A 26,734-nucleotide genomic window follows, 5' to 3' on the forward strand; every position below is an offset into this window, starting at 1 on the left:
ACAGGTTATTAGTTTAAGCATTGAATATAAGAGCAGGGAGGTTATGATGGAGCTGTGTAAATCAATCACAGGTAAGAGTTGTGTGTGCAGTTCTGGTCACCACACTAGGAAGGATGTGATTGCAATAGGGAGGGCGTAGAGGAGAATCACCAGGCTGGTGCCTGGGCTGGACAGTTCCAGATTTGAAGAGAGGCTGGTTACACTGGGGTGTTGAAAAAGCTAATGGGGCGTGGCACAGTGGTTAGCACTACTCTCTCACAGCACCACAGACCTGGGTTCGTTTCCTGGCAGGGGTCAGTGTGTGGAGTTTGTACACTGGACTTAAGGAAACCCAAGCAGACACAAAGATGTGCTGGTTGGGTACATTGGCTATGCTAAATTCTCCCTCCGTGTACCCGAACACTCTGGCGACTGGGGGGGATTTTCATTTTAACTTCATTGCAGAGTTAATGTAAGCCTATTTCTAATAAACTTTAAATGAGGTATACAAAATTATGAGGGACATAGAGATAGGAAGGAACTTTTCCCCTTAGTAAAGGGATCAATAATCAGTGGGTGTGGATTTAAGAGGCATGAGTTTTGGCCAAATTGGAGAAAATATTTTTTCACCCAGAGGGTGGTGGAAATCTGGAACACTGCCTGCAAGGTAGAGGCAGGAAACCTCACATTTAAGCAGCATTTTGACGAGCATTTGGAATATCATAGAGTACGACGCTACAGAGAAAGTGCTGGAAAATCCCAATTTGGTCTCTTTTCCTGATAACAGTCTGCTTTGAAGTCAGTCTGTTCACAATCTTGGTGTTACATTGGATCTGGAGATGAGCTTCCATTACCAAAATGACCTAATCCATCCTTTATGTCACTCCACAACTTTCAACTGTTGTTGAAACCTCCCCAATACCCAAGTGCTCCAGCACATGCCCAACTGGCTTGCCCAAATTCTACCTTAGGTTATACTAGGAACACACCAAAATTCAGTGTGCCCCTACACATCTCTCATTCCCCAATCTCTTAGACTTACCTCAGCTCCCAATCAAGCACATCTTTATTTTCAAATTCCCCCATGGCCTGCCCACATCTCTAACTTCCTTTAATCCCACAATCGGAGCCAGCTACACTCTTCTAGTGGCGATTCCGAGTGCATTTCCATTTATATTTAGTCTCTCAATGGAGTCATGCTTTAGTTGCCTAGGCCCCAAGCTCTGGAATTCCCTTCAGCTACCAGTCTCTCTATCTTGCTGTGCCTCTAAGACACATTTAGAATCTGATCCAATATCACACGATTTGGTGTTATGCCTTATTTCTCTACTGTGGTGCACTTCGGAGTGTTTCATTACCATAAAAACGCTTTAGAGATAACAGCAACTTAAAGTAGAGATATGTGCATGTAGTTTGTGAATGATATTGCCAAGAGTTAGCACATAAGTGAGGAAGAAAGTAGGAGGGACACAACTGATCCTCGGGGAATTCTCGAGACGACAATGGTGCAATAGGAGATGTTCTGGTTATAATTTAGCTCCTTCCACTTACCTGCTTAATATTCAGCAAAAAAAACAAGAGATTTTTCATTGTGTGCATGCAATCCAATTGGAATGTGAACGCTAGTGTACACTCCCAATCTCTCCTTGTACATCTTCAGCTGGTGGCTGCTTTTATTGACATTAACCCAATAGTTTGATAAATGCAACTTCCCTACTGGTATTTACACACCAGAAACCATAGAAAGAAATTCATGATCACTTCAAATATTGTGCAAGTATTAATATAAATATATTTTACTGTCCAGTCATTTACCTGACTTGCTCTTAGTAAACTCCCTCATGTAAACTGAAGATCTATATATAACACATGACATTTATTTCAAAAATCTTTTATTAGATTAAGTGTACAAAATTTATGCAGCATGATCCCACTAACTCTTGTCTTTCACCATCCAACTTATGTATGTAAAACCATCATCTCATTTTATTACAAGTTGTATTCGTGCCTCAGGAACAGTATCTATAAGATACATTAGATTAAAAATTATACAGTTCTTCATATAAACACCCTTTTTAAAAATGACAATAGTACCTCTTTGTAACATAGAAAAGATGCCTCAATGCCACCATTTACATAAATATTTAAGGTAGACATAGGGCTTTATGTTGACAATTCAACAGATTACGGTCTCATTTATTTGCATAAAGATAGATTGCAATCTGCCCATTACCATATTTACAAGGATTTCAATACTTTTTCTTTTAAGTTCAATCTGTATGTACCACAAATACTAGCATTACACCAAAGTGTCTACACAATTGAAATTCAATAAAAATCAGGTCACCAGAACATTCTTTTGACAGTGCTGGCTAGACAATGATCAGATACTTAGCATATTATTGATAGGCCTATTAAAACTGGTCTGATTTTCTCAGACAAAACATATTACATTTTATGAAGTATCTTTCTGTAAGGTAACGTGGTTTGAATAAACATTATCTGTACCTCATGCAATTGAGTTTGACCAGTTTACATGGCTTTACTTAATAAAATTAATTAAAAAAGCTTTAAAATTAGTGAAGACTTAAAACTGGACATTTGACTGTTAAAATTTTGACATTGTTCAATTCGGTTTGCTTTGCACATAGATTGCTCCAACTAGTGTACCTTTTTCTCTTTGGCTATCTGATTACTACAGGCCAAGAAGAAATAGCCAGTTAACATTGAGATTTACTGTCAACGCCTTACACAAGACTACAGGTATGCACCGCATTCTTTACCCCTTCAACTCGATGCACCATGCAAGGTTAAGTTTTCAAAGTTCCATCGACAAAACTCTTTCAGTTACAGTGACAGAGGTGAAGCTAGTTTGAGGAAACTTCCCCTGTACCGTTCTCCTAAATCATCAGACGTATAGAATTTCGTACATCTTTGGTACCATTGCCAGACTGGATTGCAACTTCCACACCATCTTGAGAAACCATCACTTTGTCTGGTGTGTAATCATTTCTCTTGATATCTGAGTCAAGCATAGAAAATAAAACAATACATTTTCATCATGTGTTAAGCAGAAGCAAATGAGTTGGATTCACTCATTGATTTTTTTTTGCTGGTATTAAAAACAGGAAAACAAAACAGATTGCAGGGGTGAGAATTCAAAATAGAGCAAAGTTGCTGAACACAATGAGTCCAAAAGGCTGTAAGGTGCTAATCACAGAATCATAGGAACGTTACAACAGAGAAGGCCTTTTGGCCCATTTTATCTATGCCACCCTGAGGGCATGATGTGGGTATGTCGGCGTTGGACTGGTGTAAACACAGTAAAAAGTCTGACAACACCAGGTTTTAGTCCAACCGACTTATTTGATAATAGACTCACAAGCTTTCGAGGTTTCCCTCTTCGTCAGGTGAATGGAGAGTTCTGTATCTAAACTGTCTGTGCTTTATATGCTCTGTCTGAGGCCAGATCTCTCCATTCACCTGACGAACAGGGAAACCTCGAAAGCTTGTGAGTCTATTATCAAATAAATCGGTTGGACTAAAACCTGGTGTTGTCAGGCTTTTTACCCTGAGGACACCCAGGTGCCCTTTCTAAACCCATCTTCCTGCAACCATCCCATAGCCCAGTAGCTTACAGCACTTGAGATGCAGATCCAGATATTTTTAAAAAGAGTTTAGGGTCTCTGCCTCCACCACCAGCCTCGGCAGTGAATTACAGACACCCACCACCCTCTGCATTTGCTGTTTACACCATGCATGGCTGCCATCTTTTTAGAAGGAGCATGTACCATGTATCAAAAGAAAGTGACTCTCAATACTTACAAAATCATATTTGGTTCTGGAATGTCACTGATCCTTCTTAAGCTGGAGATATTTCAGAATGACAGAACATGCAGACATTTTAAGGCAAGATTTTGTCCCTTTGTTAAACATCAGAATTAGTGAACTAAATACAACATTGCAACAGTTTTCTTTTCTGTTTTGACTGAATCTTTCAGATTACTGAATATTTAGCAACATACGCTCCCAATTGTGACAGTAGAAATCACTGTAGTGAAGTGAAGTATTGGTGTTCAGCAACCATTCTGAATTGTCCCCGTTACTCCTCACAAAAGACTGCAACACTTTCGCCAAGTATCAGTAAAATGCCGAGAGCTAGATATTCTGAACCACCAGCCGACTAAGTGACGTGTGAGATCCGTGGGATCCACACAGCAGAATGCAATAACCAGGTAAGCAAGCAAAATGAGTTTGTGGTATGCTGGGTAAACTCAAGTGGGCATGTCACTGGATTTCTGTGCATCAGTGTGCTGACAAGTATCAGTCGTCATTTTGCACACCATACTTGTGTTGGTGGGAGACACAGCGGCCTAACCAGAAGATGACGTTCTGTTCCTTCAGTTTGCGTTGGGCTTCACTAGAATGCTATCAGGCTGGGGTCAGAAATGTGACTGCAAGAGTACGGTGGTGAATTGAAATGGGAAGTGAAAGGAAGATTGGGGTCATGCTTGTGGAATCAGCTGAGGTGTACTGCAAAGCGGCCATCCACTCTGCATTTATTTTGCTCTATATGTCCCTTTCCATTTTTTCAACAGCATAAAACTGATCACATTTATCTCTCTCCAGCTCGAAAAAAATCACATTCGTTTCTCTCCCCATAGGCACTGCCAGACTGGAATTTTTCAAGCATTTTCTGTTTTTTTTTAATAAAGTCAGCTAATAACACAAACAGCCTGCAAGAACTTCTACAAATATTTAAAAAATAAAAGTGTAAGCTCGTGCTGGTCCTCTGGAATGTGTCTGGGGAATTGATGATGGAAGTTGAGGAAAAGGCAGAGGTGTTTGCGTCCATCTTCACCGTAAAGACTCAAAAAAGTTCCAAATGATACTTGATAATCAAGTGGTGATGGAGCGGGATGAACTTAAAGCGCCCACCATGAGCAGGGAGAAGGTGCTGGGAAAATTGTTAGAGCTGTTAGCCCTAATTATTAGTGCTGACAAGTTCCCAGGACTAGATGGCCTGCATCCTGGGTCTTGAAAAATGGCTACAGAAAGAATGGCTCACAGGTTATAATCTTCCAAAATTCCTTAGATTCATGAAGTGTCCCAGCAGATTGGAAGAAATAGCAATTTATTCAATAAAAGAGGGAAACAATGCAGGAAACTATAGGTCAGTTAGCCTAACATCTGTCCTAGGTACATTACTAGAATCCATTAATATGGCAGTTACAGAAGAATACTTAAAAGAACATGGGATGGGAGTTATACTGTTGTGGGGTGGGGCATGCAGCAGTAGGGGCTGGATTGAGGGCCAGCAATAGGTGGAAGATAGGGAGCGATGAACAGATGTCAAACATAAAGACAAAGGGAATGTAAATGGTGGTGATCACGGCTAATTAGGGCACTGATTGTGGAACATTAAGAGATCAGAATGCACTAAAGCAGAACAAAGGCAACTGTCAGAGGACAACCTGAAACAGGTCACAGGTGGCCCAAATGGATGGGCTGGGGGCGAGAGATGGTGGCAAGGGGAAAAAATGTGCAGAACGGGACTCAAAAAAAGGATGGAAATTAAAATAAATTGATAACAACAAAACATGGGGTGGAGGAGAGAACTCATGGTCTGCTGTCATGAACTTAGTGTTAAGTCCTGAAGGCTGTAAAGTGCCCAATTGGAAGATGAGGTGCTGTTCCTTCAGTTTGCGTCAGGCTTCACTGGAACATTGTAAAAGCTCAAGTGTAGACATGTGGGCAGGACAGCAGGTTGGTGTGCTGAAGTGGCAAGCGACAGGAAAATCTATGTCCTCCTTGCCGATGGACTGAAGGTGTTCAGCAAAGCAATCGCCCAGTCTATGTTTAGTCTCTTCAATGTAGAATAGGCCGCATTGGGAGCAGCAAATGCAACAGACCAGATTAAAGGAGGTGCACGTGAAACACTGCTTCATCTGAAAAGGGAATTTAGGCCTTGGAATTGAGTTTGCATATGAAGGTGCTGTGGGAAGGGGACGAGGTATTCGGATGACAGAGTTAGTGGATCAGGATGTCCTGGTTCTGGAAGCAAGGGGAAGGGGTGAGACCAGTGGTGCAGGTGATCGTGAGCCTTATCAACCACAGTGGGTGGTTAAGGAAGGAGGAATTCATGTCAGCAATGCCATTTTGGAAAGTGGCATCATCATAACAGATGCAGCAGAGGTGAAGGAACTGAGAGAATGGGAAGGAGTCTTTACAGGATGTGGGTGTGAAGAGCTGTAATCAAGGAGCTGTGGGAGTTGATGGGCTTGTAATGGATACTAGTGAACAGTTTATCGCCAGAAATAGAGACAGAGAAGTCAAGGAAGGACAGGGGAGTGTTGGAAATGGACCACGTGAAGATGATACAGGGGTGGAAATTGGAAGCACATTTGATAAATTCTTCCAGGTCTATATGAGATGCAGCTCCAAAACAATTTTACTGATTAAAGAGTTGTGGGAGGGGGTCAGAGTAGGATTGGAACAAGGAATGTTCCATATATCCCATAAAAAGACAGGCATAACTAGGCCCCATATCAACTAGTCATTACCTGGTTCACTCAGGGAATTGATACTTGGGTAAGGTGTTGGGTAACCAACACTCGGAAAATTATTGCCCAGAACAGGTTCTTGAGTGAGAAAGGCACACAAAAAAATCTTACCAGGAAGTTTGAGTCTCCCACAGCAGGAATTACAACGATGTTTCGTTCGAAAATTCTTAACTGCATCTTCACCCAAATTAGCGGGTCCAAAAACCATATCATGTGACCTGAAAAAGAAACACTATGAGAAATCCAGGCAGACATTTACTGACTATCACACAACACAGCTAGAAGCTTCAAGTCTGTTTGCAGAATTAAATAATTCATAATATGGTTTTTCCAAGTGGCAAAATATTTTGTTAGATTATTGAGTAATGAACAAACAGAAAAGACCATAAGACATAGGAGCAGAATTAGGCCACTCGGCCCATCGAGTCTGCTCCACCATTCAATTATGGCTGATTTCTTTTCTCATCCCCATTTTCCTGCCTTTTCCCCATAACCACTGATCCCTTTATCAATCAAGAACCTGTTATCTCTGTCTTCAAGACACTCAATGACCTGGCTTCCATTGTCTTCTGCGGCAAAGAATTCCACAAATTTACCATTCTCTGGCTGAAGAAATTCCTCCTCATCTGTTTTGAAGGATCGTCCCTTTAGCCTTAGGTTGTGCCCTCTGGTTCTAATTTTTCCTACTAGTGGAAACATCCTGTCCACATTCCCTCTCTCCAGGGTTCCCCTAACAATTGTCTTTTGCTGTAGACATAAATCAGCAAATATCACATTGAGATTAATGGTAACAGGTATCAACCAAAATGTACCAAGATATAATGACGAACTATGCAAAACCTTAGTAAGGTCATATTGAAACATTAAGAACATATTGTACAGAAAACAAAACTATATACAGTAAGAGGGAAATTGAGGCAATAGGATGTGGTACATACTCATGAGAATGCTGCTTAGTATCGAGGAAATACAAATATAAAGAAACGCTTGAAAAACTGGGGTTGTTTTCATGAGAACAAGACGATTGTGGGGACATTTGATTGGTGGTAACAGGTTTGAAAGATGGGAGTGTCAGGATAGCAGGATAGTATTTGAGACATCAAGAGGTGGTTGTGAATTCCCCAGTCCAGTTAAAGGTTCCACGGTTAGGATTACTAGTAAAGCTCATCAGTGGAACCATTTACTTTTCAACACTGATGGTGGAATAGCTTGAAACTCAAATAAGGGCAGCTGTTGATAGACGGAGGATCCTTTGGGAACAGGGCCCGTGAAGCTAACAGCAGAAAGACAACATGAAACCACCTGAAGAGTCAGACAGACTTGAAACATTAACTCTATTTTCTCTCCCTTAAGATGCTGCCAGACATACTGAGTTTTTCCCAGTATTTTTTGTTTCAGGAAACAACTCATGTATTCTTTTCTGCTGTTCTACTCCTCATCAAAATTCATAACAGGAGGCTCTTATGAGCAACAAAGTGAAAAACACAGGACGAGGAGGAGTGGAGAAAAGAGCACAGACCCGCCCTTGGGTAGATCACTACTACAGGAGAGAGTAATAACACTTTGTAACAGCTTTCACAACCTTAGAGCAACTCTGTGCATGAAGCAAATTAAATACTTTTGGAACACAATCTTTGTGAAAATGAACAAAAACATGACAGGCCAGGTTTTGCATAGCATGTTTCACATAGCAGGTTTCACTACCAGTGACAGGAAAATGATTATAAAGTTTATTTATTAGTGTCACAAGTAGGCTTACATTAACACTGCAACGAAGTCACTGTGAAAATCCCCTAGTCACCACACTCCGGTGCCTGTTTGGGTACACTGAGGGAGAATTTAGCATGGTCAATACACCTAACTAGCACATCTTTCAGACTGTGGGAGGAAGCCAGAACACCCAGAGTAAACCCATGCAGACATGGGTAGAATATGCAGATTCCCCACAGACAGTGACCCAAGCCAGGAATGGAACCCGGGTCCCTGATGCTGTGAGGCAGCAGTGCTAACCACAGTGCCACCGTGAGTATACAATCTGTTTTAGTGACGTTTGTTTAAAGATAACAATTGGCCAGGACAGAGAACTCTCCCCCTTTCAGAAAGATGCACAGAATTGTTTACATCCACTTGAGAGAGCACACACAACCTTGAATTAATCCCACTTTAAAAGCTGCATCTCTGTACAGCAGTCTCAGTACTGCACCAAACTATTATCCTGGCTGACTTGCCCAAGTCCTGGAGGCAGGGCTGAATGCACAATCTCGCTGACTCAATGGCAACAGTCCATCCATGTAGACTGTGGTCGAGATATAAAACTAAATGTAAAATATTTGGGTGTGTATAACAGAAACACTTGTTTAAAAAATGCACAGCTGAGAGACTAGAATTCACCATGAGATGTTAAATGGAGGAAGCAGAGACTATGTCAACTTTGTTTGGATAGGACTTTGTAGGAAAGGAGAGGAATAAAGGGTTTCTGGGACAGGATGGGCACAAGATTAAGGCTGTTCACACAGAATGCCAGACAGTTGGACTGAATCCACCATCTCTGTATTGTTGTTATAAGCATTTATAAATTAGGACCATGGAACGCCTACAGTGCAGAAGTAGGCCATTTGACTCATTGAATGTGCACCTACTCTGAGAGTATCTTATCCAGGCCCAGAGATGTTAACAGGGCTAGAGGAAAAGGAATGAAAGGAGGCTTGTGAAGCTTTGTCAGCACAGACCATTTGGGCTAAATGGCCCATTTGTTTTATAGACTTGATGGTCGACTTAAAAGGTTGAAATTGTACATTAAGCAAAAGGAATACAGAAAACTTCCTCACAGCTTCACTGCTTTCAGATTAATCCTGACATTTGGAGAAGTATTAATGTTACGCACTGATGAGCCACTTAATTTAGTGATTGACATAAGCTATTCATTATAAATAATCCCAATCTTCATAAATTCATAAGATATTGTAGCAGAATTAGGCCATTCGGCCCACCGAGTCCGCTCCGCCATTTGATCGTGGCTGATGTGCTCCTCATCCCCATTTTCGTGCCTTCTCCCCATGACCTTTCAATTCATTACCAATTAAAAATCTGTGTAACTCCTTAAATTTACTCACCACCCCAGCATCCACGGCACTTTGGGGGAGCGAATTCCGCAGATTCACGCCCCTTTCACCTCAACTCTATTTTAAATTTGCTACCCCTTATCCTAAGACTATGACCTCTTTTCCTAGAATGCCTTACCAGCAGAAACATCCACTCCATGTCTACTTTATCCATACCTTTTATCAGCTCAACTTGATATCTCCTCATTTTTCTAAGTTCCAGACAGTGTAGGCCTAAACTGTTCAATCTGTACAAGTAGTCATAAATCCAATTGGAGTCAAGACTTAAAGTTGATATACCATTCCATACGGCAACACACTGGACATTATCTATGGGTTACTGGACTTATTTTGGAAGCATTAAAAAAGTGCACAAGTGTCAACAGCATGTGATGGACAGCAAGACAGAAAAGAACTCTTACAAATGCAGTTAGTGGGATGTCCATCGCTAACTTAAATAATGCTCCAATGCACTTAAATGCAGAGTGCACTGCAATATAATTTAATGAGCTAAATATTCCACTTCCAACTTAAAGGTATGGCAAATTAAAACAACTAAAACACAGTACCTGCAGGTCTGACACTTTTAAGTTGGTTATTTTGAAATGCACTGAGCAGCTTTAATAAGGCTTCAGATCAAAGAGCACCGAATCTCTAGAATGCATTATGTGACTTGTATTGTTGGGCAGTGATAATATTGCAAACCATAATTTAGTTAATAGTGTAATTTTCAGAATAAGGAATAGAAGCCAATGATGTATTGGTGCTGGCAGCTGCTTACTCAACATTCCAATGACAAGCCCAGGAAATACAGGACCAGCACTCACTGCACCAAGGTGCAAGATCGCTAAAATTTAACAACCTAATGGCAAAGACGCCAGCTGCATTAACATGTTCAACTGACATTCTAATTTCTGTAAGCACTGAAGACAGAGATTCAGCCCATTCTGGCTATTCAATTTATCCCATTATCCTGCTTTTTCCCTTGGCCTCGTGATATTTTCCCCCTCTTGACTGTCTGTTTTCACCAGCCTTTCAGAATGTATTCCAGATCATGCTAATTTGCTGTGTAAAAAAATGTTTCATGTCATCTTTGGTTCTTTTACCAGTTACCCTGAATCTGCACCCTGATTGAGGATCATCAGAAACAGCCTTTCCTTAATTACGGTATCAAAACCCTTGATGGTTTTAAAACAAGTCCAGCAACAATGTTTTTAATTACCTCTGCTCTGACAACAACCCCAGTTTCACCAGGTAACAAAATGTGTCATCCTTGGTACCATGCTGGTAAATCACTTTTGCACCTTCTTAAAGTTTGACATCCCTTCATAAGCGTGGTGCTCAGAATTAACAAAGTATTTCAGCTAGTTCTAACCAATGCTTTACTGAGGCCTGTTGCTGTGCCAATTTGCATTCCAACTCGTCTACTTGTTGTGAAGGATCATTAGGAAAGTCTACTGTCAATACCAAGTTATTTTAAACTGGACACAAAGTCTGGAGAAGGTGGCCTCCCATGTCACCTGACTTATTCCGTGCATTGAAACACTCCCCTGACAAACAAAAATAATAAGAACATTACAGACTGATGTATGCAAGATGGTTTTCTAGAGCAATACATTGAGGAAACAACAATGGAATGGGCTATTTTAGATCTAATATCATAAGAACATAAGAAATAGGAGCAGGAGTAGGCCATCCAGCCCTTCGAGCCTGCCCCGCCATTCAATAAGATCATGGCTGATCTGTCGTGGCTCAGTTCCACTTTCCCGCCCTCTCCCCATAACCCTTAATCCCCTCTCTTATCAAAAACCCATCAACCCGCGTCTTAAAAATATTTAGCGAGGCAGCCTCCACCACTTCAACGGGCAGAGAATTCCAGAGATTCACCACCCTTTGAGTGAAGAAGTTCCTCCTCAACTCCGTTCTAAACCGCCCCCCCTTTATCTTGAGGCTGTGCCCCCTAGTCCTACTGTCTTTTTTGAGCGGGAAGAGTCTCTCCACCTCTATCCTATCCATCCCATTCATCATCTTATACGTCTCAATGAGATCTCCCCTCATTCTTCTAAACTCCAACGAGTACAAGCCTAGTTTATTCAGCCTCTCCTCATAGCTCAACCCCCTCAACTCCGGTATCAGCCTAGTAAACCTCCTCTGCACTCCCTCCAAGGCCAAAATATCTTTGCGCAGGTGCGGCGCCCAAAACTGCACACAGTACTCCAGCTGCGGCCTCACCAATGCCCTATACAGCTGCAGCAAGACCTCCCTACTTTTATATTCAATCCCCCTCGCTATGAAGGCCAGCATCCCATTCACCTTCCTGACCACCTGCTGCACCTGCAAGCTGGGTTTTTGCGACTCATGCACAAGGACCCCGAGGTCCCTCTGCACCGTCGCCTGCTGCAGTTTTTCGCCACGTAAGTAATATCATGCAATGAAAAAGTGGCAATCATTAATGTCGTAAAGAAACCTTTAGAAAAGAGTAACCATAATACGAAGAATTTTATATCAAGTTTGAAAGTGTTGTAGTTTAATCAGAAATTAGGGTCTTAAATCGAAACAAAGGAAATTATGAAGATTTTAGTGACAAATTGGCTATGGGTGGATTGAGATTGCTTAAAGGTACAACTGTAGACAAGCAATGGCTAACATTTAAAGAACCAGCTAACGTAGTTTATTAAAGGAATGTATTTTTTTTTCTTGAATTTTTGTTTAAAACAAAGTGCCAACTGCAGCTAATGAAAAATATCAAGGACTGCATTAAATCAAAAGGAAGAGGTGTATAAAGTTGTTTAAAAAAAAGCTAAGACTGAAAATTGGGAGCATTATAAAATTCTGTAAAGGACCAAGAAAAAGATTAAGAAAGGGAAAACAGAGCGAGAGTAAATGAGTGAGAATAGAAAGACAGACTGTAAAAGCTTCTATGGGTATGTAAAAAGGAAAAGATTAGCAAAAGCAAACAGGGGTCCATTACAAATGGAGCTAGGAGAATGTGAAAAATCAGAAATGACATAGAAACTAAACATATACTTTGTCTTTTTTCAGAGGAAAATACTAAAATCCTCCCAGAAGTAATGGAGAATCCCGTAAGTAAAAAAAATCTAGATGCAACTAGATACTAAATGCAATTTAAAGTAGATAAATCGCCTGGATCTATGATCTATGTCCCAGATTGTTGAAAGAAGTGGTTGCAGAGACTGAAGGTGCATTGATCATCTTTCAAAATTCTATAGACTGTGAAATGGTCCCTGCAGATTGAAAAGTAGCAAACACAACCATTATTTAAAAAAGGAGAGAGAGGAACTACAGACCTGTTAGTTTAATATTACAGGGAAAGGGTATTTAATTAAAATTCACACTCAAAGATAAGAAAAGACACAGGTCTTTCCACATAAAACATACTGATCACGGGCAATAAGAGAACAAATACATTCTGTTCATGACCACTAACACAGTTAATGGCTTTCGGTATTGCACTCTATTCCAACTAGTAATTGGAGGAGGAAGATCACATGTAAACTGATACTGACCGTTTCTCCTCAGACTTTATTACTGAAGGATCAGTCAGGTTCTCCCCAACACCTACAAAAGGAAAACGTATAAAATTATATACCTTTGAATAATGAAAGAGATTAAAAGTACCTAGACTTTTGCAATTAGACTCCACAGGCTGCTGCAGTTTGAGATACTATCAGAGTATTTGCACATTTAAATACGTAAAATCTTTGTGTAAATACAAGCGTCGATGCGTAGGTTAGAGGGATTAGTGGGGTTACATGGATAGGGCCTAGGTGGCACTGTTGTTGGTGCAGACTGGATGGGCCGAATGGCCTCCTCCACACTGTAGGGATTCTATGAAGTGCCTTTTCTGGAATTAGGACATCAGATTTTGCATTGATCACGAGGGAGCGAGGAGAGAAAGACTCCTCAACGCAAACATTGCTTGTTCCAGATATCTAAACTTCTGGACAGCATCCAAGGAGTTTTCTATCTTCATTAACTGCTAACAACCCTATGAAGAAACATTGCCTTAATTCCAAGTGATTTTCTCAACTCTGGATGCTGGCGATTTAGGGGAAATTCCCATTTCTACATTTTATCATCCTTCCCAGTGAAGTATTTAAAATTCGGCTGTTCCCAGTTGCAATGTACCAAGTGCAATTCCCAAATTCAAAGGTTAAGCCATGAGGAACAAATTTAGAATGTGCAGCATTTGTTTCAGAATTAATATTAAAAGTACACACACTTCATAATGAATTGATACAAGACTGCCTCTATTTAACACAGAGGACAGCATGGTGGCACAGTGGTTAGCACTGCTGCCTCACAGCTCCAAATTCCCGGGTTCAATTCCGGCCTTCGGTCACTGTCTGTGTGGAGTTTGCACTTTCTCCCTGTGTCTGCATGGGTTTCCTCCAGTTTCCTTGCACAGTGCAAAGATGTGCAGGTTAGGTTGATTGGCCACGCTGAATTGGCCCTCGTGTCAGGGGGATTAGCAGGGGAAACATGTGGAGTTATGGGAATAGAGCCTGGGTGGGATTGTGATCAGTACAAATCTGATGGGCCAAATGGCCTCCTTTTGTACTGCAGGGATTCTATGATTCTACATGCACTCACCCTGCAGGTCCAGAACCAACAGTTCACCTCTGGTATACTCGTAGGTCCAGTGACTAAAGGCAAGCATGGTCTCCTCCAGCACATTGTTTGGACGGATCTCATCTCCACTGTTATGATTGAATTTCCGGAACTCTCCAGTCATACACTCCTCAATTGCAAACCACTGGCTTGCTGAATGACAGTATAGAAGGAACACCTCCAGAAACCTGAAGTTAAACAGACATTCAGTACATTGACATAGCAACCAGACAACATCAAATTGTTACTCTAAAAATGTAGGAATTCTTGGGTGCAACAGAAATTTTGCAAATGCCAAAAAGATTGGTGAAGTTGCCGATAGTGCCGAGGATTGTCAGAGGATAGAAATGGATTGGAGACTTGGGCATGGAAATGGCCGATGGAATTTAATCTGGACAAATGCGAGGTGATGCATTTTGGAGGATCAAATTTAGGTGCGAATTATACTGTAAATGGCAGAACCTTTAGGAACATTAACGTACAGGGGGATCTGGGCATGCAGGTCCACAGTTCTCCAAAAGCGGCAACACAGGTGGCCAAGGTGATTAAAAAGGTATACGGCATGCTTGCCTTCATCGGCCGGGCCATTGAGTACAAGAGTTGGAAATCACGTTGCTGCTATATAAAACCTTGGTTAGGCTGCATTTGGAATATTGCATGCAGTTCTGGTCACCACGCTACCAGAAGGACATGGAAGCTTTGGGGAGAGTACAAAGAATATTGACCAGGGTGTTGGCTATGGGGGGGTGGTATTGAATAAACTAGGATTGTTTTCACTGGAAAGGCAGAGGCTGAGGAGAGAACTTATAGAGGTCTACAAAATTATGAGGAGCATAGACAGGGTGGTCAGTTAGAGGCTTTTTCCCAGGGTGGAAGTGTCAATTACAAGGGGGCAAAGGTTCAAGGTGAGAGGGGGAGAGTTTAAGGGAGATGTGCAGGAGAAGTTTTTCACGCAGAGAATGTAGGTGCCTGGAACATGCTGCCAGAGATGGTGTCCACCACATTAGCAGGCACATTAGCGACATTTAAGACACATCTGGATGGGTACGTGAACAGGAAGGGAATAGAAGGATACGGACCAAATAAGGGCAGAAGATTTTTTCATTTAGGGCATCATGATCAGCACAGGCTTGGAGGGCCGAACGGCCTGTTTCTGTGCTTTACTTTCTCTTTGTTCTAGTCCTAGACTCTGGACAGGGCAAAATTATAGCTCAACAACTTCTACATTGCCTTTAGATTTATTTATAATAGAAAGTTATAGTTTATAATTAATAAAGCTTATCATGGGAAAAGTCGGCAGGGAGTATGTGCAAGAGTTTTATATATATTTTATAGATAATGACCCAATTATTTCTCCTCACCTTGGAGAATACGGAATGGTCTTTGGTTTCATTTGATTGAAGGCAAAAGCAAGTTTCTGTGCTGCCCTCTGCTGCTGAATCTCCTGGGGACGAGACACCAATTAGAACCGTGTAAGTTCCAAAAACACAAGGCATCTATTACAAGTTAAAATATTCTGGAGTACACACTCCAACAGTAGTCACTGCTGTTATTTGAGTTGGCTTTGGGAATGTAAGGTCAGATATATTGTTTATTTCTTTCGTCAAACAGATACCAACAACTGATGATTTTTAAATCTGATAGATAACAGTCAAGCAGCGACTTTTGCAATTCTACAATCTCAGTCACAGCTAAAAATTTAAAAACTGTATAGAGTCAGAGAGGTTTCCAGTGTGGAAAAAGGCCCTTCGGCCCAACTTGTTCACGCCACCCAGTTTTTAACCATTAAGAGAGCACCAATTGCCTGCATTTAGCCCATATCCCTCTATACCAATTTTACCCATGTTACTGTCTAAATGCTTTTTAAAAGACAAAATGGTACCTGCTTCTACTACTGCCTTTGGCAGCTCGTTCCAGACACTCACCAACCTGTGTGTGAAAAAAATTTATCCCCCCTCCCCTCTCATCTTAAACCTCTAGTTTTAGACTCTCCTACCTTTGGGAAAAGATGTTGACTATCTACCTTATCCATGCCTCTCATTATTTTATCGACTTCTATAACATCACCCCTAAGCCTTCTACATTCCAGGGGAAAAAGTCCCAGTCTATTCAGTCTCTTCTTATAACTCAAACCATTAGGTCCCAGTGAATCTTTTCTGCGCTCTTTCTAGTTTAATAATCTCATTTTTATAATAGGAGACCAGGACTGTACACAGTATTCCAAGTGTGGCCGTATCAACGTCTTGTACAATTTCAACAAGACGTCCCAACTCCTGTTTTCAATGAAACCAAGCATGCTGAATGCCTTCTTCACCACCTTGTCTACTTATGACTCAACTTTCAAGGAACTATGAACCTGCACCCCTAGGTCTCTTTGTTCTGTAATTCTCCCCAACACTCTACCATTAACTAAGTCCTGCCCTGGTCTGATCTACCAAAATGCATCACCTCGCATTTATCTAAATTAAACTCTAACTGCCATTCATCAGCCCACTGGCCCAATTGATCAAGATCCCATTGCAATCCTAGATAACCTTCTTCACTATCCACTATGCCAGCAATCTTGGTGTCATCTGCAAATTTACTAACCACGCCTACTAAATTCTCATCCAAATCATTAATATAAATGACAAATAACAGGGGACCCAGATCCCTGAGGCACACTACTGGTCACAGGCCTCCAGTTTGAAAACCGGCCCTCTACAACCACCCTCTGTCTTCTGTCATCAAGCCAATTTTGTGTCCGTTCAGCCACCTTACCCTGGATCCTGTGAGATTCAACCGTATGCATCATGCTGTACCTTATCAAAGGTCTTGCTAAAGTCCATGTAGACAACATCAACTGTACTGTCCTCACCTACCTTCTTGGTTACCTCTTCAAAAAACTCAAATCAAATTTGTGATACATGATTTTCCACTCTCAAAGCATGCTGACTGTCCCTAATCAAATGCCTGCAGATCCTATCTCTCAGAATGCTTTCTAACAACTTGAAGAGAAAATGCTGGAAAATCTTAGCAGATCTGGCAGCATCTGTAAGGAAAGAAAAGAGCTGATGTTTCGAGTCCACACGCCCCAGCTTTGACAAAGGATCATCTGGACTCAAAACATCAGCTCTTTGCTGTCAGACCTGCTGAGAATTTCCAGCATTTTCTCTTTTGGTTTCAAATTCCAGCATCCATAGTAATTTGTTTTTATCCAGTTTTTAACCTTCTAGCAATTTACCCACTACAAATGCCAGATTCATCGGCCAGACTTTTCCCTGCAGCCCTTCTTAAACAAAGGCACATTTGCCATCTTCCAATATTCGGACTTCATCTGTGACTAACGATGATTCAAATATCTTTCCTAGGGGACCCACAACAACTTCTCTCACCTTCTACAATATCCTGGGATACACTTCATCAGGTCCTGGGGATTTATCTACCTTGACGCGCTTTAATGCTTCATGTCAAGACCAAGCAGTAACTCGGCACAATTTTAACCAAACACCTTTAAATGTATTATCCCATCCTGGACTTAAATAATTAGATTAACGTTTCACTTAAATTAAGCAACACAGAGCAACACTTTACCACATCAAGTGTTTATTTAAAATAGTATGACAAGTATGAGGGTAGCACAGTGGTTAGCACTGCTCTTCATAGTTCCAGGGACCTGGGTTTGATTCCCGGCTTGAGTCAGTATCTGTGTGGAGTTTGCACATTCTCCTCGTCTGCAGGAGTTTCCTCCGGGTGCTCCTGTTTCCTCTCTCAGTCCAAAGATGTGCAGATTAGGTTGATTGGCCATGATTAGAATTGCTCTTGGTGTCCTGAAATGCTTAGGTTAGAGGGATTAGTGGGTAAAATATGTAGGGATATGGGGATAGGGCCTGGGTGGGATTCTGGTCGGTGCAGACTCAATGGGAGGAATGGCCTCTTGCTGTACTGTAGGGTTTCTATGATTTCTATTTCTATGATTTCTTTATCACTATTTTTGATTGTAGTTTATTTGGCAATGTGATGTAATGCAATGCTACTCTATCACATTGCCAACGGCATGCAGGAACTTCCAGGGCTTGGGGAAGCTGGGTGCAGGATAACAGAGTCCGTACTTGCAGAAAGAAGCCATTCAGCTCATCAAGACTACACCGTCTCTCTAACAAAGCATCTTACCCAAGCCCACCATCTACCCTATCCTCATAGCCCTATGCATGTATTAATCCTCCTAACGTACGCATCTTTGGACACTAAGGGGCAATTCAGCACGGCCGATCCACCTAAGCTGCATATCAAAGAATAAGAAAATTACAGTACAGGAACAGGCCCTTCAGCCCTCCAAGCCTGCACTGACCATGCTGTCCAACTTACCTAAAACCCCCTACCCTTTCGGGGACCACAGCCCTCTATTCCCATCCCATTCATGTACTTGTCAAGACGCCCCTTAAAAGTCACTACCGTCTCCGCTTCCACTACCTCCCCCGGCAACAAGTTCCAGGCACCCACCACTCTGTAAAAAATCTGCCTCGTACATCTCCCTTAAACCGTGCCCCTCGCACCTTAAACATGTGTCCCCTAGTAATTGACTCTTCCATCCTGGGAAAAAGCTTCTGACTATCCACTCTGTCCATGCCTCTCATAATCTTGTAGACTCCTATCAGGTCTCCCCTCTACCTCCGTCACTCCAGTGAGAATGAACCAGGTTTCTCCAACCTCTCCTCATAGCTAATGCCCTCCATATCAGGTAACATCCCAGTAAATCTTTTCTGTACCCTCTCCAAAGCTCCACATCATTCAGGTTGTGTGGTGACCAGAATTGAACACTATGTTCCAAGTGCTGCATAACTAAGGTTCTATAAAGCTGCAATATGACTTACCAATTTTTAAACTCAATACCCCGGCCGACAAAGGCAAGCATGACGTATGCCTTCTTGATTACCTTCTCTACCTGCATTGCCACTTTCAGTGACCTGTGTACCTGTACACCCAGATCCCCCTGCCTATCAATACTCTTAAGGGTTCTGCCATTTACTACATATTTCCTATCTGTATTAGGCCTTCCAAAATGCATTACCTCACATTTATCTGGATTAAACTCCATCTGTCATCTCTCTGCTCAAGTGATCTATATCCTGTTGTATCCCCTGATGGTTCTCATTGCTACCCACAAATCCATCTTTGTGTTGTCCGCAAACTTACTAATCAATCCAGTTACATTTTCCTCCAAATCATTTACATATATTACAAACAACAAAGGCACTGATTCCTGAGGAACACCACTTGTCACAACCCTCCATTCAGAAACACACCCTTCCACTGCTACCCTGTTTTCTTTGATTGAGCCAGTTTTGTATCCACCTTGCGAGCTCACCTCTGATCCCATACAACTTCACCTTCTGCATCAGTCTGCCATGAGGGACCTTGTCAAAGGCCTTAGTGAAGTCCACGCAGACAACATCCACTGCCCTACCCTCAATCACCTTTGTTACTTTCTCGAAAAACTCGATCAAGTTCGTGAGACACGATCTCCCCTTCACAAAACCATGTCGCCTCTCAGTAATACGTCCATTTATTTTCAAGTGGGAATAAATCCTATCTCAAAGAATCCTCTCCAATAATTTCCCTACCACTGATGTAAGGCTCACCAGCCCTGTAATTACATGGATTATTTTTGCTACCCTTCTTAAACAAAGGAACAACATATCTTTGGACCGTGGGAGGAAACCAGAGCACCCGGAGGAAACCCACAGACACAAAGAACATGCAAACTCCACACAGTCACCCATGCAGCAGTGCTAACCACTGTACCATAGTGCTACCCCAAGGAGATGTGATAGAAAAGAGGTAGTTTTTCTTCCAGTTCACACAAGCACATAAAGCTTTTTCCTGGAGTTATAACATTACTAAAAAGTGACTCTATTCAAGAAAACTATTTTAAATAAAACATGATATAATTTCAATTAGATAAATCTAATTTCCAAATTGCCCCTGATGGGATTTTAAGTCAGTCCTTCTCTACAGATGCTGCCAGACTGTCATCTCTCTGCTCAAGTGATCTATATCCTGTTGTATCCCCTGATGGTTCTCATTGCTACCCACAAATCCATCTTTGTGTTGTCTGCAAACTTACTAATCAATCCAGTTACATTTTCCTCCAAATCATTTACATATATTACAAACAGCAAAGGCACTGATTCCTGAGGAACACCACTTGTCACAACCCTCCAGATAAATCAGCAGAGTGTTGTCATCTTGAATAATTTGTTAGCCATTCTCCCATCCCAACGATGGTGGAAGTTAACAGGGTCCAGATTCATTGACTCACATTGAAGTTATCCTGGGGCTGGATCATGTTTGAAGGAGATAGCAAGGCAGCATGCAAGTGTGTGGTTTTTTTGGTGCCCTGGAGGTGTGACTATTTGAACACTAAAAATAAGTCAGCATTCCTTATGTAACTGTGCATTTTGTTTTGGTATTATTCTGGTCAGAACTGACCATTCTGTACAAACAAGAAGTATGAAATCTATTCTATGCTTGATCACATGCATGCCAGCTTTGAACCTTTCTACAGCAAGTGTGGAAAACTGTTGGCACACCTTCGTAAAAAGCACAGGAGCAGTACATGAAGTAAAAGAACTTATGGGTCTATCACAATCTTAAGACATCCCCAAACGTTTCATAATTAAGTTATTTTTGACATGTAGCTAGTGTTGCAATGCAGTCAGACATAGCACTTAACCTGTGCACAGCAAGATGTCACAAACAGCATAAGACCATAAGATGTAGTAGCCGCGGTAGACTTTCGCCCATCGAGTCTGCTCTGCCATTCAATGAGATCATGATTGATCTAATATGATGATCCTCAGCTCCACTTTCCAGCCTTAGTCCATAGCCCTTGATTCCCTTACTGATTAGAAGTCTGTCTATTTCAGCAATGAGATAAAGCATCAGATAATGTGTTTTGGTGATACTGTTAGAAGGATAAATATTGGCCAGGACACCTAACTCTATTTCAAAGAGTGCTGTAGGATCTTTCAAATTCAGAGGCAGCCTGGGCCTTGTTTTAATGTCACATCTGAAAGACTGATCTGAAACGTCAGTCTAGAAAGCTCCAGGCCTGAAGCTTGAACACGGCCACCTGATGTGACAGGGCTTCCTCTGAAATCCTAAATCAATTTTTAGGTTATTTTCCAATTATTTGTTTACACTGACATCTGCAATTATTTGCATCCTTTGACATTTACAATCCAACATAGTCTGGAGTTAAGGTTACAATCAGATGAATCATGATCTTATCGAATGCCAGAGCAGGCTCAAGGAGCCAAACGGCCTACTCCTGCTCCTAATTCATGTGTTCACCTAGGGACAGAGTTGCACTGGTCAAACAGAAACTTTCAGAACCACAAGCATCCTTTCTGCATCAACAATACACCTGTCCAAAATGCAAAAGATCCTTCTGTGCTCAAATTGGACCTTTAAACACACAGCACCTGAAACTAATGAATTCTAGTTTGATGTCATCTTAAAAGGACAAACACATGGTATTATGTAGGTTGAAATAAGTTTGGCAGTTTTCCATTGGTTGTGACATTTAACATTGCATGACCAAAATTTCAGGTAATGAAGGATCATAAGCTTAGGATAAGGGGTAGCAAATTTAAAACAGAGTTGAAGAGAAACTACTTCTCCCAAAGGATTGTGAATCTGTGGAATTCACTACCCGATGGATGCTGGGACAGAGTAAATTTGAGGAGTTAGATTAATTGGCAATCGGTTGAAGGGTTATGGGGGAAGCAGGCAGGAAAATGGGGATGAGGAGCATATCAGCCATATTGAATGGCAGCACAGACTTGATGGGCTGAATGGCCTAATTCTGCTCCTATATCTTTTGAATTTGTGAAAATGCATTCCAAATTCAAAGTGTAACCAGCATGCTCCTCATCACACCTATAGCACACAACTGATCAGATTAAAAAGTCTTTGTCCTTTTCAAACATACATAGAAGAGGAATAAGCCATTCGGCCCTTTGATCCTGCTCCACCATTCATTATCATGGCTGATCATTGAATTCAATACCCTGATCCTGCCTCCCCCACCTCTCCCATATCCCTTGATCCCTGTCACCGCAAAAGCTATCTCTAAATCCTCCTTGAAATCTCACAATATTCTGACCTCAACTACTTTCTCTGGTAGTGAATTCCACACATTCACCACCCTCTGGGTGAAGAAATTTCTTCTTACCTCAGTTCTATAAGGTTTACCCCTTACCCTCAAACTATGACCCCTGGTTCTGGATTCCCCATCAACAGGAACATTCTTTTAAATTCCATCCTGTCTAATACTGTTAGAATTTTGTAAGTTTCTATGAGATCTCCTCTCACTGTAAACTCCGAAGGATATAATCCTTATGACTGAATCTCTCCTTGTACGTCAGTCCCAGCATCCCAGGAATCAGCCTGGTAAACCTTCACTGCACTACATCTATAGCAAGACCATCGTTCCTCAGATAAGGACACCAAAACTGCACACAATACTCCAGGTGTGGCCTCACCAATGAATTATGCAATTGCATCAAAACATCCCTATTCCTATACTCAAATCATCTTGCTATGAAGGTCAGCATACTATTTGCCTTCTTTACTGCCTGCTATACCTGCATGCTTACTTTCAGCAACTGATGCATGAGGACTCCAAGATCTCACTAAGTATCTCTCAATTTATACCAATTCTAATAATATTCAGTCTTCCTATTTTTGTTACCAAAGTTGTTAACCTCACATTTATCCACACTGTGGAAATGCCGACATTGGACTGGGGTAAGTGCAGTAAGAACATAGAACATAGAACATTACAGTGCAGAACAGGCCCTTCGGCCCACGATGTTGCGCCGACCAATTAAAAAGCAATGACCCTCTAACCTAAACCAATCCCTTTCCATCCATAAACCTATCCATGGATCTCTTAAACGCCCCCAAACACTAGGTTAAAGTCCAACAGGTTTATTTGGTAGCATGAGCTTTCGGAGTGCTGCTCTGCATTCACTTGATGAGGGAGCAGTGCTCCGAAAGCTCATGTTGAGAGACTTCTTACTGTGTTTATCCACATTATACTGCATCTTCCATGCAGATGCCATGCGCTCAGCCTGTCCAATTCATGCTGAGGCATCTCTGCATCCTCCTCACAGCTCACCCTCCCACCCAACTTTGTATCATGTGCAAATTTGGAGATAATATATTTAGTTCCCTTGTCCAAATCATTAATACATAATGTTAACAGCTGGGGTCCCTAGCACTGATCCCTGCAATACTGCATCAGTCACTGCCCGCCATAGCGGAAAAAGACCCATTTATGTCAACTCTTTGCTTCCTATCTGCTAACTAGCTTTCTATCCATCTCAAGGCATTACTCGCAATCCCATGTGCTTTAACTTCATATAGTAATCTGCTGTGGGAGTCCCTGTGAAGCCCTTCTGAAAGTCTAAATAAACCGCATCCACTGGTTCTCCCTGGTCAACTCTACTAGTTACATCCTCGATTTTCAAGTTTCAATTTCAAAATGATTTTTAAACGCAACCATCTTGTGATAGTGGCGACTATCAAACTCAGTCCAGCTCCCAGTGGGCTATAAATGTGACCAACCAACTGCCCCACCCTAACTGGCACTAACTAGCCACCGCACCCTAAACAGCAACAGAGAAAAGGAAAGATTAGCTTGTGAGACAGACAGGGCCTTCCAGGGTCACAGCTAAATTCAAAGAGCTTTGTTTTGTAGGTTATGCCGTGAATATCTGACATGACACTAACATTGTGAGTTTAAGGGATTTGATTTCCCAGCACTGAAATCCCTGATCAGTATGCCAGACTTGCACGTTGTTAAAAATACATTTTAGTCGCATGCATTTTCCAGTAGCAAAATCTAAAACGAACAGAAAATATAACTGTTCTCTATTAAATTTTCATGTAACGCTGTGAAAGTTTCACCAGCCAGCTAGGCACAGTAAATACCAGAAGGAAACACTAAACGTATACAACTCCAGGATTTTTTGTACACTTCTTCCAAAAAATATTTTCAAACAAACTGAGATCTGTAACTGCGCCCCAAATGAAAAATTGCAATCATAAAATAGAACAAAAATTTAATTTTTAGCTGAAGAATTGAGCCAGCATATTTTCTGTGAGTTAATAGTCACTGGATTTTAAATCTTAATAATTACTGCAAGGGGTATAATAAAATCAGAAGGAAAAATCAGCAGCACTACTGCAAAGTTTAAATATTGAGAGCTACCACCAACTCCCTGAAGAACTGAGTACTTTGGTGTAAACAAAACAATTATATATCTTGAAGAATAATGAGCATTTACCTTCAAACACAGATGCAACACGGTATCTTCTTTGTAAATTCTCTTCCATGTGTTTACAACTTCAGGAAGGAAAGATTTCACAATATACAGCTGACCTGGTTTTAGAATATCAAACTCAGACCACGTGCATTCCACTTTCAATGCTCGTCGCAAGCCACCTCCCATTTCTTCTTTGCTTAAGAACTCAATTTTGGCACATCGCCCTTGCTGTGACCAGGAAGACATGCTATTGTTGAGACTGATTGGTGAGCTCTCCTCTAGCCTATATATAGTCACAGGTTCACCTTCAACATGAAAGAAACAAAGTGTGAGAAAGTTCAAAACAGGTCCACAATGAAACAACAGAGGAACAGGTGATCACCTTTTTGTATCTTGATTTTATGTTACATTGTTTGCCTGCACTTACTTCATGTGTTCCTTCTAAATTGCAAATATATGATACTTCAAAAACAACTCCAGATCATTATTTTTGTATTGAAATCAACAGAAATTCTCAGCAAAATAAAAACAAAATGCCAGAAAAACTCAGCAGGCCTAGTGGCATCTATGAGCAGAGTAACAGAATTAATGCTTCACAGTCCAAAATGACTCTGCTATGGAACTTGCAAAGAGTCACATTTTATTTGAAACATTTAATGCGGTCTCTCCACAGATGCTTCTAGTCTTGCTGAGTTTCACAAGCACTTGCATTTTTATGTAGGAATTCTCAGTCTCTGACTAAACTACATGTTTTCCCAAGGATCCCAAATCTGAATGTTCCCTGCATTCCTTCCAGAAACTTGTTTTCTTTAAAATTCAAGGTTAGCATTAGGCTAATCTTTGCTCTCTTGCTCCTGTTATTTCTAGCCTTAATATTTAAGAACAATAAGAATCAGAAGCAGGAGTAGAGCATGTAATCCCTTGAACGTGCCTTGTCATTCAAAAAGAACATGGCTGATAAACGTCACCTCTGCTTTCCCAGCCTATCCCCACAACCCTTAATTCCCTTCCCCCCTTAAAATCTAATTCAAGAGGTAATAGTAAGTTAATGTGTAGCCACAGATATGGTTCCAGTGAAAGAGCTTCAGATTCTCAAGACAGACATTGCAATCTGTTCTCTCGGAGATGGGACTTATTAAGGATGGATGGGTTTAACCTAAACAGATCTGGGACCACTATCTTTATATACGCTAACTAATACAATTAGGGAAATTTGAACTAATTCAGCACAGGATTTGGAAACAAGATGTAATACTTTAAGAAAAGAAACAAGATGCACAAGAGGACTATTAGAAATAATACAGAATTACTCTGCTGGGAATATGATGTAGTGGTTATAAGGCTGCAGTTCCGATTGAAAAAATACAATGCTAGGAGGAGAATCATATAGGAATTACCTGCAATTGGCCCATCAAGTCTGCACCAACCACAATCCCACCCAAGCCCTAACACCTACCACCCCCCCTCCCCCCACCCCAATAACCCCACTTATCTAACCTAACCACCACCACCATCACCTCCCTCCCTCCCCAGAAGGTGCAGGTTCAGATTTGCAAAGACTGACTGATGGGTGTAGGAACTATATTTCAGACACTCCATTCTACTTGGTTTCTCTTCATAAGGGAGCCTCATATCCAGGAATTAATCCCATTAACATGTGTTGCATTGCAAACCTCCCCTCTCCCCACCTCTTCTGGTTTTCCTACCAAAGTCGATGATTTCACATTTCCTCCAACAATACTTAATTTGTCATCTGAGCCACTCACTAAATCTCATATACCCCATTGTAGCTGCTGTCCTAACAACTTTCCCACCTAGCTTCATATTATCAGTAAATTTGGGTAATGTTATACTCTTCTCATCATCCATGCTCCCCACCATCACTCCACTAGCAACAGCCTACTCAGCTAAAAATTACCGATTTATTCCCACTGCTGTCCATTAAATGATTTTCATTTACTGCATTTTAGGCTTATGTTCTTCACCTATATTTTTAGCAAAAGGTTTTACTTGTTGCAAATTCACTGCCATTTTTCTGCATTGTATGAAGTGGGATATATAATTCAAACAGAGATCACCCACAGAATCGACATGCAATCCGTTTCCAGTAGATGGTGTTCTAAACTAAGTTTGCACACCACTG

General features: G+C 41.3%; 1 protein-coding gene across 3 annotated transcripts in view; it reads right to left on the reverse strand.

Annotated features, from left to right (window-relative positions):
- Positions 1-1,874: 1,874 nt before the first annotated feature.
- Positions 1,875-26,734, reverse strand: part of trpm7 (transient receptor potential cation channel, subfamily M, member 7) — a 144,524-nt gene continuing 119,664 nt past the window's right edge. For all 3 annotated transcript variants that reach the window (XM_080214103.1, XM_080214104.1, XM_080214102.1), the window contains 6 exons: positions 24,613-24,896; positions 15,637-15,719; positions 14,258-14,463; positions 13,171-13,222; positions 6,654-6,760; positions 1,875-3,001 (listed from right to left, as the gene is read on the reverse strand). In XM_080214103.1, the coding sequence (XP_080070229.1) occupies positions 2,880-3,001; positions 6,654-6,760; positions 13,171-13,222; positions 14,258-14,463; positions 15,637-15,719; positions 24,613-24,896 (854 nt within the window). In that variant the 3' untranslated portion in view covers positions 1,875-2,879. The remainder of the gene's footprint in view (positions 3,002-6,653; positions 6,761-13,170; positions 13,223-14,257; positions 14,464-15,636; positions 15,720-24,612; positions 24,897-26,734) is intronic.

Source organism: Carcharhinus amblyrhynchos, chromosome 28, assembly GCF_965287045.1.
Source record: "Carcharhinus amblyrhynchos chromosome 28, sCarAmb.v2.hapA, whole genome shotgun sequence".
Classification (NCBI taxonomy): Eukaryota; Metazoa; Chordata; class Chondrichthyes; order Carcharhiniformes; family Carcharhinidae; genus Carcharhinus; species Carcharhinus amblyrhynchos.